Source organism: Aethalodelphis obliquidens, unplaced genomic scaffold (genome assembly GCF_003676395.1).
Source record: "Aethalodelphis obliquidens isolate GAN/ISIS:26980383/991018 unplaced genomic scaffold, ASM367639v1 scaffold23, whole genome shotgun sequence".
Lineage (NCBI taxonomy): Eukaryota > Metazoa > Chordata > Mammalia > Artiodactyla > Delphinidae > Aethalodelphis > Aethalodelphis obliquidens.
Window position 1 is genome coordinate 24,508,043 of NW_020837967.1, and position 18,408 is coordinate 24,526,450.

Below are 18,408 nucleotides of genomic sequence, written 5' to 3' on the forward strand. Positions count from 1 at the left end.
CTCTGCCTCTGAGGGTCAGTTTTCTGTTTCTAGCTGTTCCTCCTCTCTTCACTCTAATCCCCGTCTTTTTCCCTCCTCGCGTGTCTGTTTTCTTTAAAGCGACGTCTACTCCAGAGCTTGCTTGTTTCTGCCACTATTTGTGGGGTTCACGTCCCAACAGCGTCACTTACTGTCTCTCTTGTTAGTTCCTCAGGTGGTTCGTCAGTTGGCCTCACCTCTCCCCTTTATCTCAAAAGGTTTTGTTGTTGTTTGGTTTGGTTTTTCGTTTGTTTGTTTGTTTTTAAATCATGGTGCAAACCCATTTCCTTATGCTGGCAGTGGGCAAATTTTCAAAGTAATTTGGCATTGTTCAAGCTTGCTTTTAAGTTATGTTTTTTTTTTTTTTCTTTCAGCCACTGGTCACTTTATCACAAATACCACTTACAAATTAAACAAATAATTATCAGATTTCTGAGCCCATGCCTAACCCTGTTCCAGGCCCTGAAGAGGCAGATAAACTCCCCTCCCTCGAGAAATTCACTCCAGGGGTGGGGGGGCTGCGGACCATAATGAAGTCCGTGAGCACGTGTACGGGAGAAAATTAAAACAGGAAGGCGGGGCAGGGAGCTCAGAATGGGGTACAGGTTACTGAGGCGCTCAGGGAAGAGTTCATCATGAAGAGGCCGTTTGAACAAAACTTGAAGGGAATGCTGCAGCAGGTACCGGCGGTCACCTAGGGAAGCAGTCAGGGTGGTGAGAGCGCGGGCGAGGACCAGCCCCGGGGGGGCGGTTGGCGTGCCTGGAGGCGGTGCGGGTCAGAGGGCTCCCAGGAGCCGAGGGCGCCAGGCCCTGGAGGCCCCTGCGAGGACTTGGGCTCTGGCTCGGGGACGAAGAGCCGACTGCACAGACTTGAGCAAGACAAGTGACGTGTCTTGTGCTGCGATGCGTTACTGTCACGTACTATTTCAAGAGGACTTGCGGCTAATTAAGGCCAGCATAGCCTTTCTTCCAGCTCTTCTCGCTATAAATATTGTGTGCTCGATCACTTAGGAGTATGGCCTAGACAGAAATCACCCAATGTTTCTTCTTTTTTCCCTCCCTCACCCCCGATAGGTTGTGTAGATGCAAAGACCATTGTGATTGTTAGTGGAATTATTTAATAAGCCTTGTCCCTAGGCAACCAAAAGCTTTCAATACTTTTAAGCTCTCTGCAAACTTTCACCAGTTCTGATTTAGTATATTTATCAATACGTACAACTTACGTCAGTACTTCTTGCAGAAAGATGAGATGAGGCTTAACATGAAAGACGTTTAAATTTAAAGGCTGTGAACGTAGAAGTAAAAAATGAATTAAATTATGCAGGGAGATGAGGCAAATGTAGCATATCAATTTGGGTGACTGTTGTGAGGTGATCGACCCGTCAGTTTACCCGTGAACTTCATGGTAGCAAAGCCAAAAGGGAAAAACAACAGATGACATAATTATCCTTGTCTGATGCCCCCAGACCGTAACACGACTCTTTTTCCCTCTTCCTCTAATGTAAGCTACCAAAGTAAATTGGTCAGTCAGGATATATTTCAACCTTATTCCTACTGTGCTACTATTTGTTTACTCGCAGAGTGTCATTTTTGCTGAAAACATCAATTTTCTGCTAAAATTGCCACTTCACTAACTGTAGACGTGAAAATCAAGGTTGATTTTTTTTTAATGTTCATTTGTCTGCTTTACCAGATTGCCAGCTACCTAAGGCAGCAATTGTATCCATTCATCTCTAGATCCTTGGCGGCCCCTAAAGGAATAGTTCTTCAGTCCCTGTGACTCCAAAACCCAACAGGCTCTGAAAGCAGAAGATGTTATCAAACGCTGGGCACCAAAGCTCATTCAGAGGCAAAGACTGAACTGAAATAAGACCCTTTAAAAACCTTCATGTTTTTCCCCCTTGTGAATACTCATGTGTTACTCCAGAGGTGGTACTAGGTACTAGGTTCCCCCTTGTGAATACTCATGTGTTACTCCAGAGGTGGTACTAGGTTTAACTAGGGGTATTCTGCAGACTGCTGGGTGTTATGTAACATCTGGCATGAGCCTCTTACTACTTTCCTAAAATTTGAAAGTGTAAATTCCAAAATACATCTGGCCACAGTGGTTTCAGAAGAGGACTCACGGGCCTGCCACATCCACTGTCTAGAATAGTGTAGGTACCTGGTAAACGCGCGTTGAAGTGAAGCTTGACTAACACGAGGTACTTAGAAATGGGAAGCTCCTCTGCAGCCAGGCCTTCGGAGCTTGAGGCCTCAGGGGATCAAATCAGTGAATCAGCCCTGAGAAGCAAGAACTGTTTCCTTAATTGTCCCTCAGAGCAGTAATCACTGCTGTTCCGTCAGCCTAATAAATCTGGGGAATGTGAAGTGTTAGTCTGTCAGTTAAAGTTGTTCCTCTTGGTGTCCTGGAAGGGGCTTTTTGTGTGATTCATGTATTTTTTATGTTGTCTCTGTATCTTATCACTGTGTATCTTTTTGTTTTTCTTCCAACATGCTTGTAAGGTGTCACGTCAGCTTTTTTAATACCGGTGATTTAATTGCAAAAGCACACATAAACAGTTTGGAAGGTATGAGAAGAAATCCACAAGTCACACGGGAAAACAGCCACCAAGCCAGCATTCAGGCTGGAATTCATCCACTGTGCAGAACGAATTGGCTGCCAGTGGGTCAAACTGTGTATCCTGAAATTGAGTGAAAAAGAAGTTTGATACAAGAAACATTTGTTTCGTACCAAAGATACAGTGGGAAATAGCAAGGCAGATCCAATACGGGCTTCACGCTCACAGAGCTTAATAGGGAAAGCAAGACATTTATATGAAAGAAATAGAGTACAAGGCAGAACATGCCAGAGGGTGGGCAGCCCGGGAGCTTGGGGGAGGGGTGGGGTCGCCCTGGCAGAATTAGGCCAGTGGAGAGGATGGACTTGTGGAATACAAGGAGGGGGAAGCCCCAGCTCTCAGGAAGCTCTGTGTTTAGTCGTAGAGATGCATAAACAGATAAATTACCGTGGAGAGTGGTGAATCATCAGTCCTGGGAGGGTGGGCAGGAGCTGACCTTCAGGCTGGGTCTTGAGGAACACGGGGTTTGCCCCCAAGGGCAGGGCTGGGTCTAGGGATGCTTCCAGGCAGAGGGAATGGTAAGATGCTTATGTGACACCAGCGTGACTTTTTATGCTGCATTGTCCTTGCAGGTGAATCAAACAGCCCTCCTGGAACGATTCAGGGTGGGAAGGGTCTGCAGGGTAAGAGTCAGTTTAGAACCATCGCTCCAAAACTTGCACCCCGAGTCCTGGCGCCCAGAGTGGTCCCGGGCCCGGCGCCCTCCCTCTCTGACCACGCGCATCCAGGCCCCTCCCTCGGCTCGAAGGCCCTGGGGATGCCCCCCCAGAATTACGCGCTGATGCAGGTGGCCGGCCAGGAAGGGACCTTCTCTCTCGTTGCTCTGCCACACGTCGCCTCGGCTCAGCCACTCCAGAAACCCAGACTGCCTCTGCCCAAGAACCTGAAGCTGCCCATCCCCCGGTACCAACGCCCAGGACATAGCAAAGGAGCCAGAAAGAAACCGGGGTGCAGCTCCTCCGACAGGGGCTGTAGCCAAGCTCCCGCCCAAACCCAAGCGGCCCCTCCCCTGCCTGAGCATCCCGAGGCCCCGCACAAGCCCAGCCCACCCAAGCCAGCGCTGGCACCCGGCCAGGCCCCGGCCTCACTGACCAGTGGGGGTGGCCGTGGAGACCCTGGGCCCCCAGGGACCAGCGACCACGGAGGTCGGGACCCTCCCGCCGCCCCAGCGCTGTCCACACTGGAGGAGCCCTCTGCCGAGCGGGGCCTCCCGAAGAGTTCAGGGAGAGCAGGCGTTGCAGGCAAGAAGCCCTCCAGGAAGCCTGCTGTCGCCAGGGGAGAACTTAGAGAACAGGTCGACCCTGCCAGGGCCGCGACCCATTTGTCGCCAGGCGTTATTGGAAACGCGGTTCAGGTGGTCCCTTCCATCCCCAGAGGTAAACTGCCCATCCTGCCCTACTCAAGAGCGAGGGCGTCGCAAGTTTACAAAGGCGGAGCAGCTGTGAACGTTGCGCATGTTTCTCTCCCTGGGCTCAGGGCAGCCGGTGATAAGACCTCGTCCATCCCGGAGGGCTTCTGTTCGGCCCCCCAGGTGGCCGACAGGGCACCTGCCCCACAGGCGTCGTGGCAGAGCCCCTGCGACAGGGCCTACTGTCCGGCCACCAAAGCCGACCTCAACCACAAAACAAAACCGAACGGCGGGGCAGCCAAGACAAGAGGAAGAAAACGGAAGGTCCCGGATGAACTTCTGACATTTCAGGGTAAAAGGAGGAAATGTGTCAGTAATAAGTGTAAAGATGGCAAAGAAAGAGCCAAAGCCGAGCCCCAGGAATCCAGGGACCAGAAACCTGGGGCTGTGAAAAAATACCGCAGCATCATGCCCAAACCTGTCCTGGTCCTGCCGGCCCTGGCTGCCCTGGCCTCGCCCGCGGCCACGCTACAGCCCCCGGCGCCCGGCAGCCGGGAGCACGCGTCGTTCAATCACTCCCTCGCCGCCCCCAAGCATCTGGGCTGCAGGCAGGACGACGGCCCCTCCCCGAAGCCCGGCTCGGCCTTTAGAAATGGGTTCCCCGGCCTCAAGAAGCCTTCGCACGGATGCCACGTGTGCGAGCACGCCTTCCAGCCCAAGCAGCACCTCCGCGAGCGCGCCAACACGCACAGCGACAGACGGCCCTACAGCTGCCGGCTCTGCCGCAAAGCCTACGTGCGGCCGGGCAGCCTGAGCGCACACGTGCGGCTGCATCACGGCGACTCCCGGCCCAGGAGGCTCGTGTGCTGCGAATTCTGCGCGAAGGTGTTCGGCCACGTCAGAGTCTACTTCGGCCACCTGAAAGAGGTGCACGGGGTGGCCGTCAGCACCGAGCCCTCCCCCTGCGAGCCGCAGCCGCAGCCGGGGGACTTGCTGAGGACCAGGGAGCAGACTGCCCGAGGGATGGAGGGACCGGTGGACAGGTGAGTGTGGGGATGCTTCAGATTTGAGGTCAGGGCCAGATTCCACATGTGGCAAGGTGGGTTTGGAAGACCCTCCCCGAGGTTAAGATTTCATAAGGGAGCTGCCACCTCTTCCCCCTGTTCTGTGAAGAGTGGCCGCATTCCTCTCTGGTCTCTGATCATTAGTGATTTTTGATGACTCCGCCTTCTACGAGCCAGGACACAGAGGTCCCTTTGAGGGACGCTGGGGACAGTTGGGCAAGAGATTAATTTTGCATCTGAAATATGAAAGAGTAACTTAGTGTCTATAGTTCTGGTGCTTCCGAGAAGTAATGTTCTCCAAACTCTTGGCCACAGAATGTATACCCAAAGAGCACCATTTAGCCCAGAACACGGCGTGGCAGGTGGCGGGGACTCAGCGCGGCTCTGCCACACGGACCAGCCCCCGGGTGCGGGCCCGAGGCGCAGCACTTGCCCTGTTTCCCCGTCAGGCCGGGTTTGCCGTCTCCTGTGTCCTTGTCTGTTCAGCGCTGCTTCCCAGCACCGTAAACGAGCCAGCTGAGTAATCTGAAAGACTGCCAGGCGGGTCTGAGAGTTGGAGTAAACCAGGGAAACGCCCTGGTCTGTCCACCTTGCTCTAGGTGATGGGGCGGAGGTTGCGCTGAAGAGAATGCTCGTCGGCACCGTGAAACTTAAACATTTTCCAGCACTTTAGATCCTCGGCCCCTGACCGTTCCCAGTTGTCCTAATGGTTCTAAATCCTTTCTGTTCAATTTCAGCTTGGTCTGTCATATTCATTAAAAATAAGTTACGCCTGTCTTGTTTCCTCCCGGCCTTTCTGGGGGTTTCTCTGTGTCTCTGTAGGCATTTCTGCCCCTTTTCCTGAGGTACATAGCGGCCTCCCCAAAGAAACCTCACTTCTTAATTGTTGAACGGAGTCCATGCTGAGTTTTAGCTAAGGTGTCCAGCCTGCACTGGGTGCTCAGGGAGAAGGAGGGCCCGGGGGGCGGGGGGACAGTCGCCTCAGCTGGACCCAGCGAGTTCCTGCCGCTCTCCTGGTGCTCACGTCTGTTGCCATGGTAACCAAAGAACAGGTGGCTCCCGGGGGAGCCTCCTTCCGAAGTGGACCCTGCGGGCGTGGGAAGTGTGAGGCCCCAGGCAGCACTGACCTTGGCCTTCACCGTGGCCTCTGCCTCCCACGCGCTCTCTGCTTGCCCCTCCTTCGGCCCCTCCTCGGTGAGTGTGTCTGAGATCCCCGAAGGCCAGGAGCTGTAAGGAGAAGTTCCGCTTGTATTCTTCCATGAGATCTGATACAGACTCTTTCCCCCCTTTCCAGGGAGACCAAGTCCAGCCTGGAAGAAGACCTCCTTCTAAACCAGGCTGATGAGGTCAAATTCCAGATCAGATGTGGCCGCTGTCAGATCACTGCCCAGTCTTTTGCTGAAATCAAGTTCCACCTGCTTTACGTTCACGGAGAGGAAATCCAGGGCCAGTTGCAAGAGGAGCTCTCACCCTCCCCAGGAAGCAGGGGAGCTCAGGGAGAACTGGTTCAACAGGCTGCTCCTTTATGGAAACATCCTGAGAGAAGAAAGCAGCTTAAGCACCGTCCCTTGGACGGGGAGCTCTGTGCAGTCCCCAGACTGAAAAAGCAACTCTACCTCCGTCATCAGAATGAGGTGGAGATACTTGCGAAACGTGAAGGAGCCCAGCCAGGACCCAGTGAGCCCGGAGGACACCCCCAGGGCCCCGAGGGTCCTGGCCCCGACGCTGCCCTCTCCCCGCCTCGGCCTGGCTTTCGCTGCGTCCTTTGTGCACAGATGCTGGGAAGGAAGGAAGAGCTGCTCCTGCATTGGGAAGAGCGCCACAAGTGCGAGGACCCTCTGAAACTCTGGACGGTTCTCAGCACGCTGTCCAGCCAGGGAGTCATCGAACCTTCCAGCGAGACCGGAAAATGAGGCAGGGAGCCGGGGGGTAAGGGGAGGTTTTCTCTCCGCTTCCTCTGTTCCATGGTGGTGCTTAATACCAAAAATCAAGCAGGTTAGGATCAGCTTTAATGAGCGCAGTGAGTTTGTACAGTTTTATTTTATTATGAAATATATATGTCTGGGGCTCCCCTGGTGGCGCGGTGGTTCAGAGTCCGCCTGCCAATGCAGGGGACACGGGTTCGTGCCCCGGTCTGGGAGGATCCCACATGCCGCGGAGCGGCTGGGCCCGTGAGCCATGGCCGCTGAGCCTGCGTGTCCGGAGCTGTGCTCCGCGACGGGAGAGGCCAGTGAGAGGCCGGCGTACCGCAAAAGAAACAAACAAACAAACAAATATATATATATACACACACACATATATGTGTACATATGCCCTTGATGCATATTTTTCTAACATAATGCAGTTTTATTTTAAAATTCTATGTCCTGTTAGTATCTGAGACTTTATTTCAGATTCAATAAAAAGATAAATTTGCAGATTGAAATGTAGAGTATTATAGGCTATTCTTCAAGTACGGTTTTTAGTAAAAACACGTGTTTGAGTTATTTCCTGTCTGTGTGCGTGTATGTGTCCTTTTGTTCACATGTTTTCTGTTTAAGTAGGTCGACAAATGTGGTAAATGTCCAGGTGACAAAATCATTTCTGTCTCAGCCCTGGCCTATTGTTGATCTTCATCAGATTCTCTAGTTTGTTTGAATATGCCGTAGAGCAGCACCTTAAACAAGGTTCTCATCCGTCATAACTGGAAGTCCGTGTTTTCAGGACTTTGATTTTTTTTAATTCATTTTCTTAAGTGCACATCCGTTGAAGCTTAGATGCTATAAGTCTGATACCTGTAGTGTTCCCGTCAAAGTCATCAGCCATTTCTCAGTACTTCAGCTAATAGAAAAACCACTTTTTTGTTAAAAAGTTATTTTCAAAAAGTCTTTTGAGTCAGAAAATTTACAACCTGGAGAGTGAACTGGGTAGTTCAGCCCAGATGTCAGGTGTCTCAGCAGCCTTTCCTCTTCCCCAGTAACTTCAGAGGGCTGTCACTGGCTGATCAATTTTAGATGCAACTGTGCCTTTCAAGCCCGGGTCCTCTTTGAAAGTCAGGAGTAAATGATTGCCTGTTAAATTCTTGGGAAATTACCTCGAATCAGAAATGTTGCCATTTGAAGTTTCTGGCCGTCCTGGCTGCAAAATCGTTCTCTCGGAATGCGGGAGTCTGAACACTTCAAGCCACTGGGATCCCGGGCTTTGGTTGAAAGCGCCGTGCACGTGGCCAGCCCTGTTCCTGAAGCTGGGCCCGGGCATCGTCATAACATTTTTCTGTGTTAAAGGAAGTTACCTAAACGGAGGAAGACCTAAGTTCTAACTGATGAGCTAGCGGGTCTTAAATCATCTTTCTGAATGTCTCGTTTTAAAACCAAGTGTTCATAAGTACAATTTGGTTCAAATAGCGCAAAAAAAGGAAAACTCAATCCTTGGCTTTTTTGCAAATAGTTTTATAAATTTGAGAATAAGAAGGTGGGATAGAAATCTCGTGAAGATTCTGCTGTGGTTCATCCGTCGATCACACTGCACCCGATCTCAGAGAGATGCTATCAGACCTCCACTGTGTGAGTATTTTTAGAACTCGGCTAGTCACGGGACAGCTTTACCATTCAGCGCAGCATCTAGTTTGTTTTGGGAAGAGTGGTCTCGGAGACACTAACAAATGAGAGCTACCACGAATGCTACTTGAGTTCAAACCATGAAACTTGACTTAAACTCTAAAGTGCTTCTTAGACCCCTCTGTCTTCAGATGCTAAGCAGTGTTTCTGAAATACTGGCCAAGAAGGCCTCGGGCAGAGGAGCGGGTCCGGTTGGAGACAAAGGTGTGGGGGGCAGAGTGCATCCACCCCGCACGTAGAGGAGAGTCCGAAGTCCCCGAGGTTGCGAGGACTCTCGCCTGTGGCCCATGTTTAATCCCATATTCTTGCAGTGAGAACAAGACAGCAAGGGCTCAGGTAGCCTCTGGAAAGAAATAGAGGGTTAGGATGGGCCAAGAGCAAAGCTGGGGAGATGCAGTTGGCTCTTCACGAAGCGCTCTGCCTGGGTCCCCTTCTCAGGACGCTCCCTGCGTTTCTCCAGGAGCAGCCCAGTGCCACCTAGGTCAGGGAGTTTCTGGTCCTTAACGACGACGCTTCTTCAGTGGGAATGCTGCGAAAAGGGACTCCGACTGGGGAGGTTGGATAAAAGGGAATCGTTCAGCTAAAGAACTTCGGGAACAGCTCAAGTTGATTCCCCGGGGGGTCTTGCTTGCCAGTCCTTCCGTGGACGCAGACGTCCCAGCCTACGTAGGTGACCCACAGGCAGTGACGTGTACAAGGAGGTGCTGTGAGGCTTACTGCCCGTGAGTTGCCTTTCGAGGCCCCATTCTCCCACCGGTAAGATGGGAGCCGTGACACCCCCCCACCAAAGCATCTGTTGTGAATGGTCGACGCCACACAAATAGAGCGTGGGGCACACTTGGGCCACGGAGTAACTGGGGGCTGTTATTTATTATACCTTTGGGCAGACTTGCAAGAAGAGGTATGTGATGCCGTAAAAGGGTAACAAAACAGCTCAGGTCGGCCTCACGTCCAGAATTCAAGGATAAAACCTCTGCGGAGAACCACAGACATTTGCATCTTTGCATAAAAAGTGTATTTTAATTTTTAAATAAACTGGGGTTGGGATCACATGGAGGTTTGGCGTCTACTTAGTCAATACAGGAGGTAAACTTCACTAGATGATCTCTGTTCTCAGTTCCACTGTGGGCCACGAATCCCTCCCCGGGGCTGCCCTCCGCGGCCTCTGCTGGCCCTGGTCACAGCGCCCGCCCCAGTGTCCTGAACCTCACAGTGGGCTTGTCTGTTTCCCACACTGGACCATAAGCCTTTTGAGGGCAGGGACTGTGTCTTTGCTCAGCACATAGCCCCAGAGGATCCAGCCCCTGACAAGGAACAGTGTACAATATTTGTTGAAAAAATAGATACGTGAGCAAAAAACACATGAAATTGTCCCTTTCCCTTTCTATGAATAAATCCAGCTTCAGGAGCTCCCCACCTTAGAGCTAGGAAGGCACAGAGGCAGATTTGGTCTTAAATGCAGCACGTCCATTTCACTTCATGTCTTTCGCTTCTCGGCAAGTTGTCCCAGAGCCAGAAAAATGAGGGGGTTTTTTGGGTTTTTTTTTTCTTTTTCTTTTGGCCCTAAATTATTTCTGAAAGTTACAGCATTTTAGATTTGTATTGTTTCATTAGCTGTCACTTTTATTCATGACCCCTTTCGTTTCTCTCTCTTTCTCTGGACCTGTTCCTGCTGGAGCTTGACCGTTCCTCTCATATGGAAAGTTGTCTGTCCATCAGCACGCCATAAATAATCCAACCTGCGTGCATTCCACTGTCTTCCCTGGCTCCATGCTCCTTCCCACCCCCCAGCTGCCCCGCTCCAGTTTTCTGTGGCCCCAGTGACATGATCATTGGCAATAAATGCTCAGCTCCATTTATTTACTGGAATTCTCAGATCTGGACCAGTTTGCTCCATTCAAGCTGCTGACGTGTTTTGTTAGGTACACATTCTGTAGAATCTCCCCTTCGTGCTGAGCTCGGAGGAAAGGGCCCCGGTAAGGATGAACTGGGATTTAACAGGTATTTAGCTTCAACTTTATATGGACTTGCCTAACGTCAGGCAGTCAGCAGCTTATCTGGACTTGGGGTCCAATACATATCTGAACCATATTCACCTCTCCAGGGATGCTCCTTTTGGAGGTGAAATGTTTATTGTATCCCATATTTGGTCATGGTCATGGTTGTCCCCATAATAAAACTATAACCTTGGTTTTGCAAGCATATTTTAAACTTGTGTTTAGGATGTTAGCTAAGTAGTACATCACATCTTCCGTGCTCTGAAGTGTGAGAATGTTTCAATGTGTTGCCTTAACCCTAGGAGAAGATCCAGGGTCTACTGAAGGAGACCAAATGTGACACTTGTTCTGATTTTGATGTGAAGCTAAACAGGTTTGGGATTTTTTTTTTTTTTCAGTGAAACTTGCTCACATGTTCAAAATTGCCCACCACGCCTTGGTCAGCTTAGCCATAAAGAATTCACCTGTAATAGGATGGCAGTACTTGCCTCTTTCAGTACATTCCACAAACAAAACTGCAAGTGGTTAGCATCACAATAGATCATGTTTTGATAAATCAGCCACTAAGTGCTACTCAAAAAAATGAAAGATTTTACCTTCTGTCATTAAGTAGGAATTTAATCTCCAGTCAGGTGTGGCAAAGAGACCGCCCACCAGGTGTTCTAAGGGCATTTGCAGAAACAGCCATGAACTTGATCTGATTATTGCCTGAGTTGTCATGCAGACCTTACCACAAAAATCTGGCCCCGGAGGAGATCCAGGGGCTCAAACATACGAGCTGCAGGACCCTCCCTAAGCTCTGGCTATTTCCGGAAGTCATTGCTAAGTGTGTGCTCTTATGAAACTAATACACTGCCTTTTCCCAGTCTCATCCAAATTAAAGCAGTTAAATTTTTCCTAAGACATTCATTGAACCAAGCCTTTTTGACAATGGTTACAACTAAGGAAAGTTGAAATATCCAGGAAGACTTAAGTCCTTTGAATGGTGTTTATTCTTTCTTGAAGTAAAGGGTGGGTAGGGCCAGCACGAGGGCAGCAGTGCCACGTCAAGACACGGCATGAGGAACTTTTTGATGATGAAAGGAAAGGCCCAGTGGGGTGCCGTAGGGTAGTGGTGAGCCTGGGTCTAGGGTCCAGGCAGCAGAATGGGATTAATAGTTTGGTACCACCTCCATGGAACAAGCCAAATGTGACAATTTCTATCAAAATCTTTTTAAAATGCACAGACGTTTTGACCCAGGAACTCCACTTCCAGGAATCTGGCCTATAGCTATTACCGCACGAGTTCACAGACAGATGTGGACAAAGAAAGGCACCTGCCATATCAGGAAACAAAGGATGTTGCAGCCGTCAAGCTGTCAGCCACTGCAGCCGCCCCAGACTGTGCACCCAGAGCGGATTCGGGACGGAGACACCCAGCATGCCGGCCCCAGATAGCTAAGGTGCATATCAAAGGAATCATTTCAGTGAGCCCAGACCCTTGCATCTTCCCATACACAGAAAATTGCTAAATTCATTAATTTGAGATGTCTGGTTTTCTTTAATTAACAGTCATCATTCGATGTTCTGATGACCTGGGTTTTTTTTGCAAAAACTCCTATATATCCTGGCTTCTCCCTTCCGGTCCCTCCAAGCGATCTGAGAGCCTCTCTCCAGGGCCTAAGTGCTTAGTATGTCCACCAAATAAAATGTAATTCTCAACTTCAGGGTTGTGGGTTTTTTTCAGTCGACACATATGTGAGGATGTTCAGGGCAGCATTGTTTATAAGACTGAACACAAATTCAAGTATCCGTCAGAGCCGGTTTAAAGAAGCTTCAGTGCTCCAGGGGACGGAATACCGTGCTGCAGGAGAAGAGATGGAAGTTGCACCTCATGTGCTGAAATCTGTACTGTGCGCAGGAAGCAAGATGCAGAGCACGTACAGTGTGCTGTCATGTGAAAAAGGAGGAAGGAAGGGTGGGCGAGAAGGGGTCGATGTGTGCTTGTAATATGCATAGGAGTTTTCCCGGAAGGGGGCTTCAGGAAGGGGGTACCAGGAGATGGCAAAGCGGGACACTTACTTTTGCGTTATTGGAATGTTTGGCTGCATTTTATTGATTGTTTTTGGGTTGCAAAATGTCTTCACCGGATTAAGCAGTAGCTGGGCTGCCGTCGTTCGGGAAGGCCTCGGCAACGCTGTGAAGGAAGGAGAAGTCGTCTGACCCCTTGAGCTTGAGCCCCTGCTGCCTGACAGTACCGCACCACAGCCCACAGGTACAAAAGTTTCATTTCGTAAAAATAATACAGTCTACATAATCATGCACTTTGCATCTTGAATGTTCTAATTTCTTCTTTTAATTCTGGCTCCCTCGCACTAAATTCATCTCATGACCCACCAATAAGGCCCCAATCTGAACTAGACTGCTACAGCCGTCAGACTTGTCACCCTCCCTGTCCCTCTGTGGCCTCCCTGGGCTGTCTGTCAACCCAGGCCCTCCAGTCCCTGCCGTCAGGGCCTGAAGGAGCACCGCATCTCTCCCCAGATTTGCATTTTATAGGCCTTCTGAAGGGTGGCCTCAAGCCAAAGGGGTGACTAATGCTGGCAAGTTCTGAAGCCCTGTGGCCGCTAAGAAGGCCTTTTGGTTTCTCAGTAATGCCCTGGGGGGCTCCTGAGTACCCTTTGGAAAAGAGTGAAGGTCCCTTAGGAACCCAGAGGCATCGCCACCTGGCCCAGGCTCACCCTGAAAAGCTCTTCCAAAGTTTCAGTTGACCAGAGCTACTGACTCTGGGTTTGGGCTGGGTTTGAAGTCGTCTCTCATTTCTCATCCTAATTCAAATAAAATGGTGCAGCAGAAATCTGGTCCTCTGAAGAAGATGCAGATTCTGACGGCATTGGAACCTACTGGAACCAACAGCCTTCCTCTCCCCTCTGCCCTCTCCTCCTCTCCTCGCCTGTGCTAAGAAGCCCACATCGGGCCAGGTTTTCTGAGGATGTGGGTATGACCCCCTCCTTCTCGTCCTCCTGGCCTCACTGTCCTGTCAGATGTTCTGCCGTTTTGCCAGGGCTGCGGTATAACTGGGTCACAAGGGTAGAACGTGGCCGAAGAAAGGGCCACTTAGACTTCAAAACGATCTGTATCCTTCCACCATCTCCAGGGAGTGACGCTGAGATTAGACCAAGGCTCTCACGGATGCGAACAAACGCCCACCCCCTCCCATGTCCAATACCCGGTGCTGCCGTGAACACAAAGTCTGTCTGTCACGCAGCTGTCGCTTGGCCCAAAGCACTCAAAGTTAACACCTAGTTAATCACACTCTCCTGTGTGTATTCCTCGGAGGGCCCTCTCTCGCAATTTTCATGTGTTGGCTTAAATAAAATCTGTCTGGTTCCCCTTTTCATAGCAGCTTAAATCTGTCCCAAGTTGCCCAAAAAAGTGTTTATGGAACTACTCACGGGTCCTCCAGGGAGATTTCCCAATCAACACACATGCGTGCGTGCCCAGCTCATGTGGAGACCCACACCCTAGCCCACTTGGGGCCCCCCGGCTGGAAAGCCAGCCCAGCACAGAGCACCACTGGTCGGAGAAGATCCTCTGCACTTCCGGTCACATGGGGTTACCCAGGAGATGCTGTTGCCCAGCTGTACTTTTCCGTTTGCACATAGACGGGAGCATAGGACTCTTTCATTGACAGTAAGAGGCAGTAGGAGAGAAGGAAATTGGCTGTGATCGGATGTTTTCGTTTTGCTTTGATTTTCATCAGTGCCCTGAAAACACTATTTCAAACATCTTCATCATCTCATACGGAAAGTAATAACCTCAGTGGTATTTGTTAACTCTGAGGGCCCTTATTATCGAAGAGGGCAATCTTATGCCAGTTTCACAAAGGACTCGTGCTTTTCTGGGTCCGGTGGGATTCACTGGGGATTTCAGTCCACTCACAACTGGGAAAATTTCCCCATCATAAAATCCATTGCCAAAATGGACACCAATTGGCCTCCTGGTTGACAATCCCAGAAGGGAAAGTTCTGGGCTCCAAAACGAAGCGATTTGCTCAAGAGTTGAGACAGTAGCAGGAAATCATGCTGTCTTGACCCAAGGTTTGCTCTCTGCTGAGGATAACGGAGAGTTTGGGGCTGCAGGGCCATCAGTGTCACAAGTAATCCATTCAGAAATCGCGAAAGGCCTTCTACTATTAACAAGGAATTTAAAACAGTTTCAGCCGGACTTAAGCATACTTGGGCATTAATAGTCTTTTAACTTAGTGGGAAAAAACCACTGCGACTTAGTTGGTGGTGAAGCTGATGGAGGGGGAAGATGAAAGAGCTACTTCTCCTGAAGTGGGCGTGTTTGACCAAATTTCAGGAAAACAGCCTAATGGCTCTCTTTCTACGCCTTGTGGCTGAAGGTGTGATTTGCGTGGACCACATCAGTCTCAGGTAGAATGAATTGGCTCGCTGCACTGTGAGGTTGGCATTAAACCTTTCACACCCGGGCCTTCCCCGGCGGTCCAGTGGTTAAGATGCCGCGCTTCCGGTGCAGGGGGCGCGGGTTCAATCCCCGGTCGGGGGGCTTGGATCCCGCCTGCAGTATGGCATGGCCAAAAAAATAAAAACTAAACGTTTCACAGCGGGCAGCCCTACGGTCCAAACTGCAGCCCATCTAGGTGAGAGCGGCCCGTTTCCTAAGGGCGGCCTGGCACGGGTGCCCGTACGGCCGGCAGCAAGCTTATCCCAATATTTTGTCACATTCAACAACATCCTCGAGAAAATGGCCTAAATGGACATTCTTTTAGAAGGCCAGAAAAATAAGATCAACAACCACCGAAAAGTCTGTGGAATCTGAAGCATGTAGAAATCGCCCCCCGCACCCCATGGACTGTATTATTTCCCCCTTTTAAACCAATATTTATCATATAACCGCGGTTTTACAGCCAAGCCATCCTGAACATGTCCCGTCCAGGGAACACGGGTGGAAATGACCCCCCCACCCCCCCGCCCCGGCTCTGAGACCCCGGCCTTGGAGCTGAGCCGCTCCCGTCCCCAGCCCTGCTCTCTCCCATGCAGGGCGGGGCTGCCTCCCCCGCCCCCACCAGGCTCTGCTCTTCTGGCCCCGCCTCTCAATCCGTGCGCCCGTGGTCCACGTGGCCGTCACTCGCGGTGGGCCCGTTCCCGCGGAGGTCGCAGGAGCCTTCCTCTGCTTCCTCCTCAGACGGGGACACGCTTTTTTACGGGGCCCCGAACTGGGAGGCAGCCCTCCATTTCTCCCAGTGAGCACTTATTCTTTGTTTAGTCTCCCTTTCTGCCCACCCTTGAGTCAAGCCTGGGGGAAGCCGCCTGGAGCCAACCCAGAAGACCCCCAGCAGGCTCTGCTCCCGCCTTCATCACTTCTGGGTGGGCCCTCTGCACCCGCAGCTGCGGCCTGGGGGGTCGCCAACAGCGGAGTCCGCCCCCTGGCAGGCTCGCCCTCACCCCGCCTCCCAAGCCCACCCCCAGTGCGGGGGGGGGGGGACCGGACACCCCGAGGGCCTGGCAGCAGCTGCTCCCGTCCCGTTCCAAAGCCCGCTTCTACCGCATAGGCTCGGGATTCACGCAGATGGGCGTGGAGTGGAGTCCCGTCTTCCTGGGTGAGTTTGTTGACTGAAAAAAAAAAAGCACAGCCTGAAAGTTGCCAGTTCAGGAGTCTTACTGAGGACTCTAGCCTGGGGATCAGCCTCTGAGATCGCTCTGAGGGACTGTTCCAAAGAGGTAAGGGAGGATATATAGGAGGTTTTGCTGGAAAAAAAAAAAATATATATATATATAGTCCAACATCAAAAGATGACTGTTAATCACAAGGACAGACATCTGAGGTTAGTGATTTGAGTGCTTTTCTGTGTATGGGAAGAGGCAAGAGTCTGGGCTCATTGAAATGATTCCTTTCGTAGCATCTTCCTAGGGCCAGCATCTGACCTTCACCCTCCTGAGTGCCCCCCACCAGGGGGCAGCTGCAGTAGCTGATAGCTTGGGGGTGGGCAGCATTCACTGTTTACCGGAAGGGCAGACAACGTTCTTTGTCCGGAAGTTCTCACCTCCCCAAGGAAGGCTAAAATCCTCAACTGTCAAACCTACCTTTCTAGCCCAAGAAGCACAGTTCGCTGGGTTTTGTGAACCAATGCTATCAAGTGATATATACAAAGTGCAAGTGACAAGGTACCACAGGCTCAGAACATATGCACAACGCAGGTTTTCAGGATGTTGAATTAAGAGAGAGGGGGCTGAAGCATGAGACTTCAAAGGAAGCATTGAACCCGCACCTTCCCAGAGTGAAGTGGGGACGGGTGGTTTCCAGAACAGATGCCCAGATGGGCATTTGAGTGGTGTCCTCTCACTGGATCACCTGCTCTGGCTCTAGGGGCATCGGAGGGCCACTTCTGGTAAATGAAAAGCAGGCATGTGGAGACTCCGTTGAATGTCTTCATTGGAATCGTACTGCTGTGGGGGTCGAGGAAACCCGCAGAAGATTCTGGTTTCCTAAGTAAGCTGTGCTTCTCAAGTTCAAGGTACTGTTTCTTTCATGAAACTTGATTAGCAACTAATTAAACGGAGGAAGGACCGTCCACGGCACAGGTGACCAACAGGGTTCCCGCTGCAGACAGGTCGAAGCAATTAAATGTGTGAAGCCCGCTGTTTGTGTGTTTCCGGGGCTGTGGAAGTGATGGCCTGGCTAAGCAACAAAAAACACAACCCGTGAACACCACGGCCAAGGCCCACCCTTCTATAAAACATGTGCTCTCTTCTCCGAAGCAGGGAGCATCACCAACTCAAAAAGCAAGCCCAGGACCGGTTTCTTCTGAGGTGGGGAGCAGAGTACGGCCCACCGACAATGGCCGATTGTGATTTATTAGTGGAGGGAAATTCGGAATTGAACTTCACCGTTGGGATTTACTTGCATTTGAAAGCAATGCAGTTAGCGGTCCATCTTTCAACACTGAAAGTATTTTGTCCACTTTTCTATCCTTCTGATGAATTAAGGGCTTATGAAAGGTGAGGGGTGGAAAACATTAGCAGCTGAAACTCTTAGTGGATCTGCTTGCCAGTTCAGGCTGGATGGAAAAACACAGGGGCCAATTTTACATTGTTTCCCCACCAATTCCCATCAGCCGTGAACTATGATGCTTTCCTACCTCTGCAGTGAGTGGATAATAAGAGTTCCCGGTCCTCCGGTTCTCCAAGCTGTTTTGAACGAGGTCTGCTAATTGAATTCAGTTGTTTGCAGTTTTAAATGTTCCGTATTTTCCACAGAGCAAGAATGTATTAAACTCATTTCATCTGTCATCCAAGAAGAATTGGAGCCTGCATTTTTATTACCAACTGATTCGTGTTCACCTTCATCCTCGAATTTTTTCTGAAATGTTTACGATGTAATTAAAAACAATCAAGTCAAATTATCTATTTGAATTTCTCCCTTTGGGGGACGATGAAGGAGCAGGAAAGGTGCCTGCGATGACATCATTTTGCATCGTTGCCTTCTCACACAGAAATACATCATGTAATCTGGTCACCGAGAGCATTCTGTAATGTCACTGCTGATTTAACAGTTACAGAATATTGTAATTAAACGTTCAAATGCTCTCGTACATTTTCCCATTAACAGATGATCCTGGAACTTGATTCATTTCAGCCTTTAGAAAGGTCCTGGATTTGGTAATGTTGCTTCCTGCCACGCATACCTCCAGGGAAGACTATGATCTGAATCCTGAAGTCCGACCCAATTAAACTCTTGCATCTTCCCCACTGCGGCCGT

General features: G+C 50.6%; 1 protein-coding gene across 50 annotated transcripts in view; it reads left to right on the plus strand.

Annotated features, from left to right (window-relative positions):
• ZNF438 (zinc finger protein 438) overlaps positions 1 to 18,408 on the plus strand; it is a 275,885-nt gene that overhangs the window by 163,954 nt on the left and 93,523 nt on the right. For 21 of the 50 annotated variants that reach the window (XR_003436090.1, XR_003436085.1, XR_003436093.1 and 18 more), the window contains 2 exons: positions 11,871 to 12,086; positions 12,783 to 12,898. The exons of 2 other annotated variants lie outside the window; for them this stretch is intronic. Coding sequence is in view for 21 of the 48 variants with exons in the window: in XM_027122080.1 (XP_026977881.1) it covers positions 3,212 to 5,030; positions 6,346 to 6,964 (2,438 nt within the window). In the remaining 27 variants the exon portion in view is untranslated. Of the gene's footprint in view, positions 1 to 3,211; positions 5,031 to 6,345; positions 7,170 to 10,946; positions 11,018 to 11,870; positions 12,087 to 12,370; positions 12,564 to 12,779; positions 12,899 to 18,408 lie in introns of those variants that run through there. 27 more of the 50 variants (XM_027122080.1, XM_027122076.1, XM_027122072.1 and 24 more) reach the window with 7 other exon arrangements.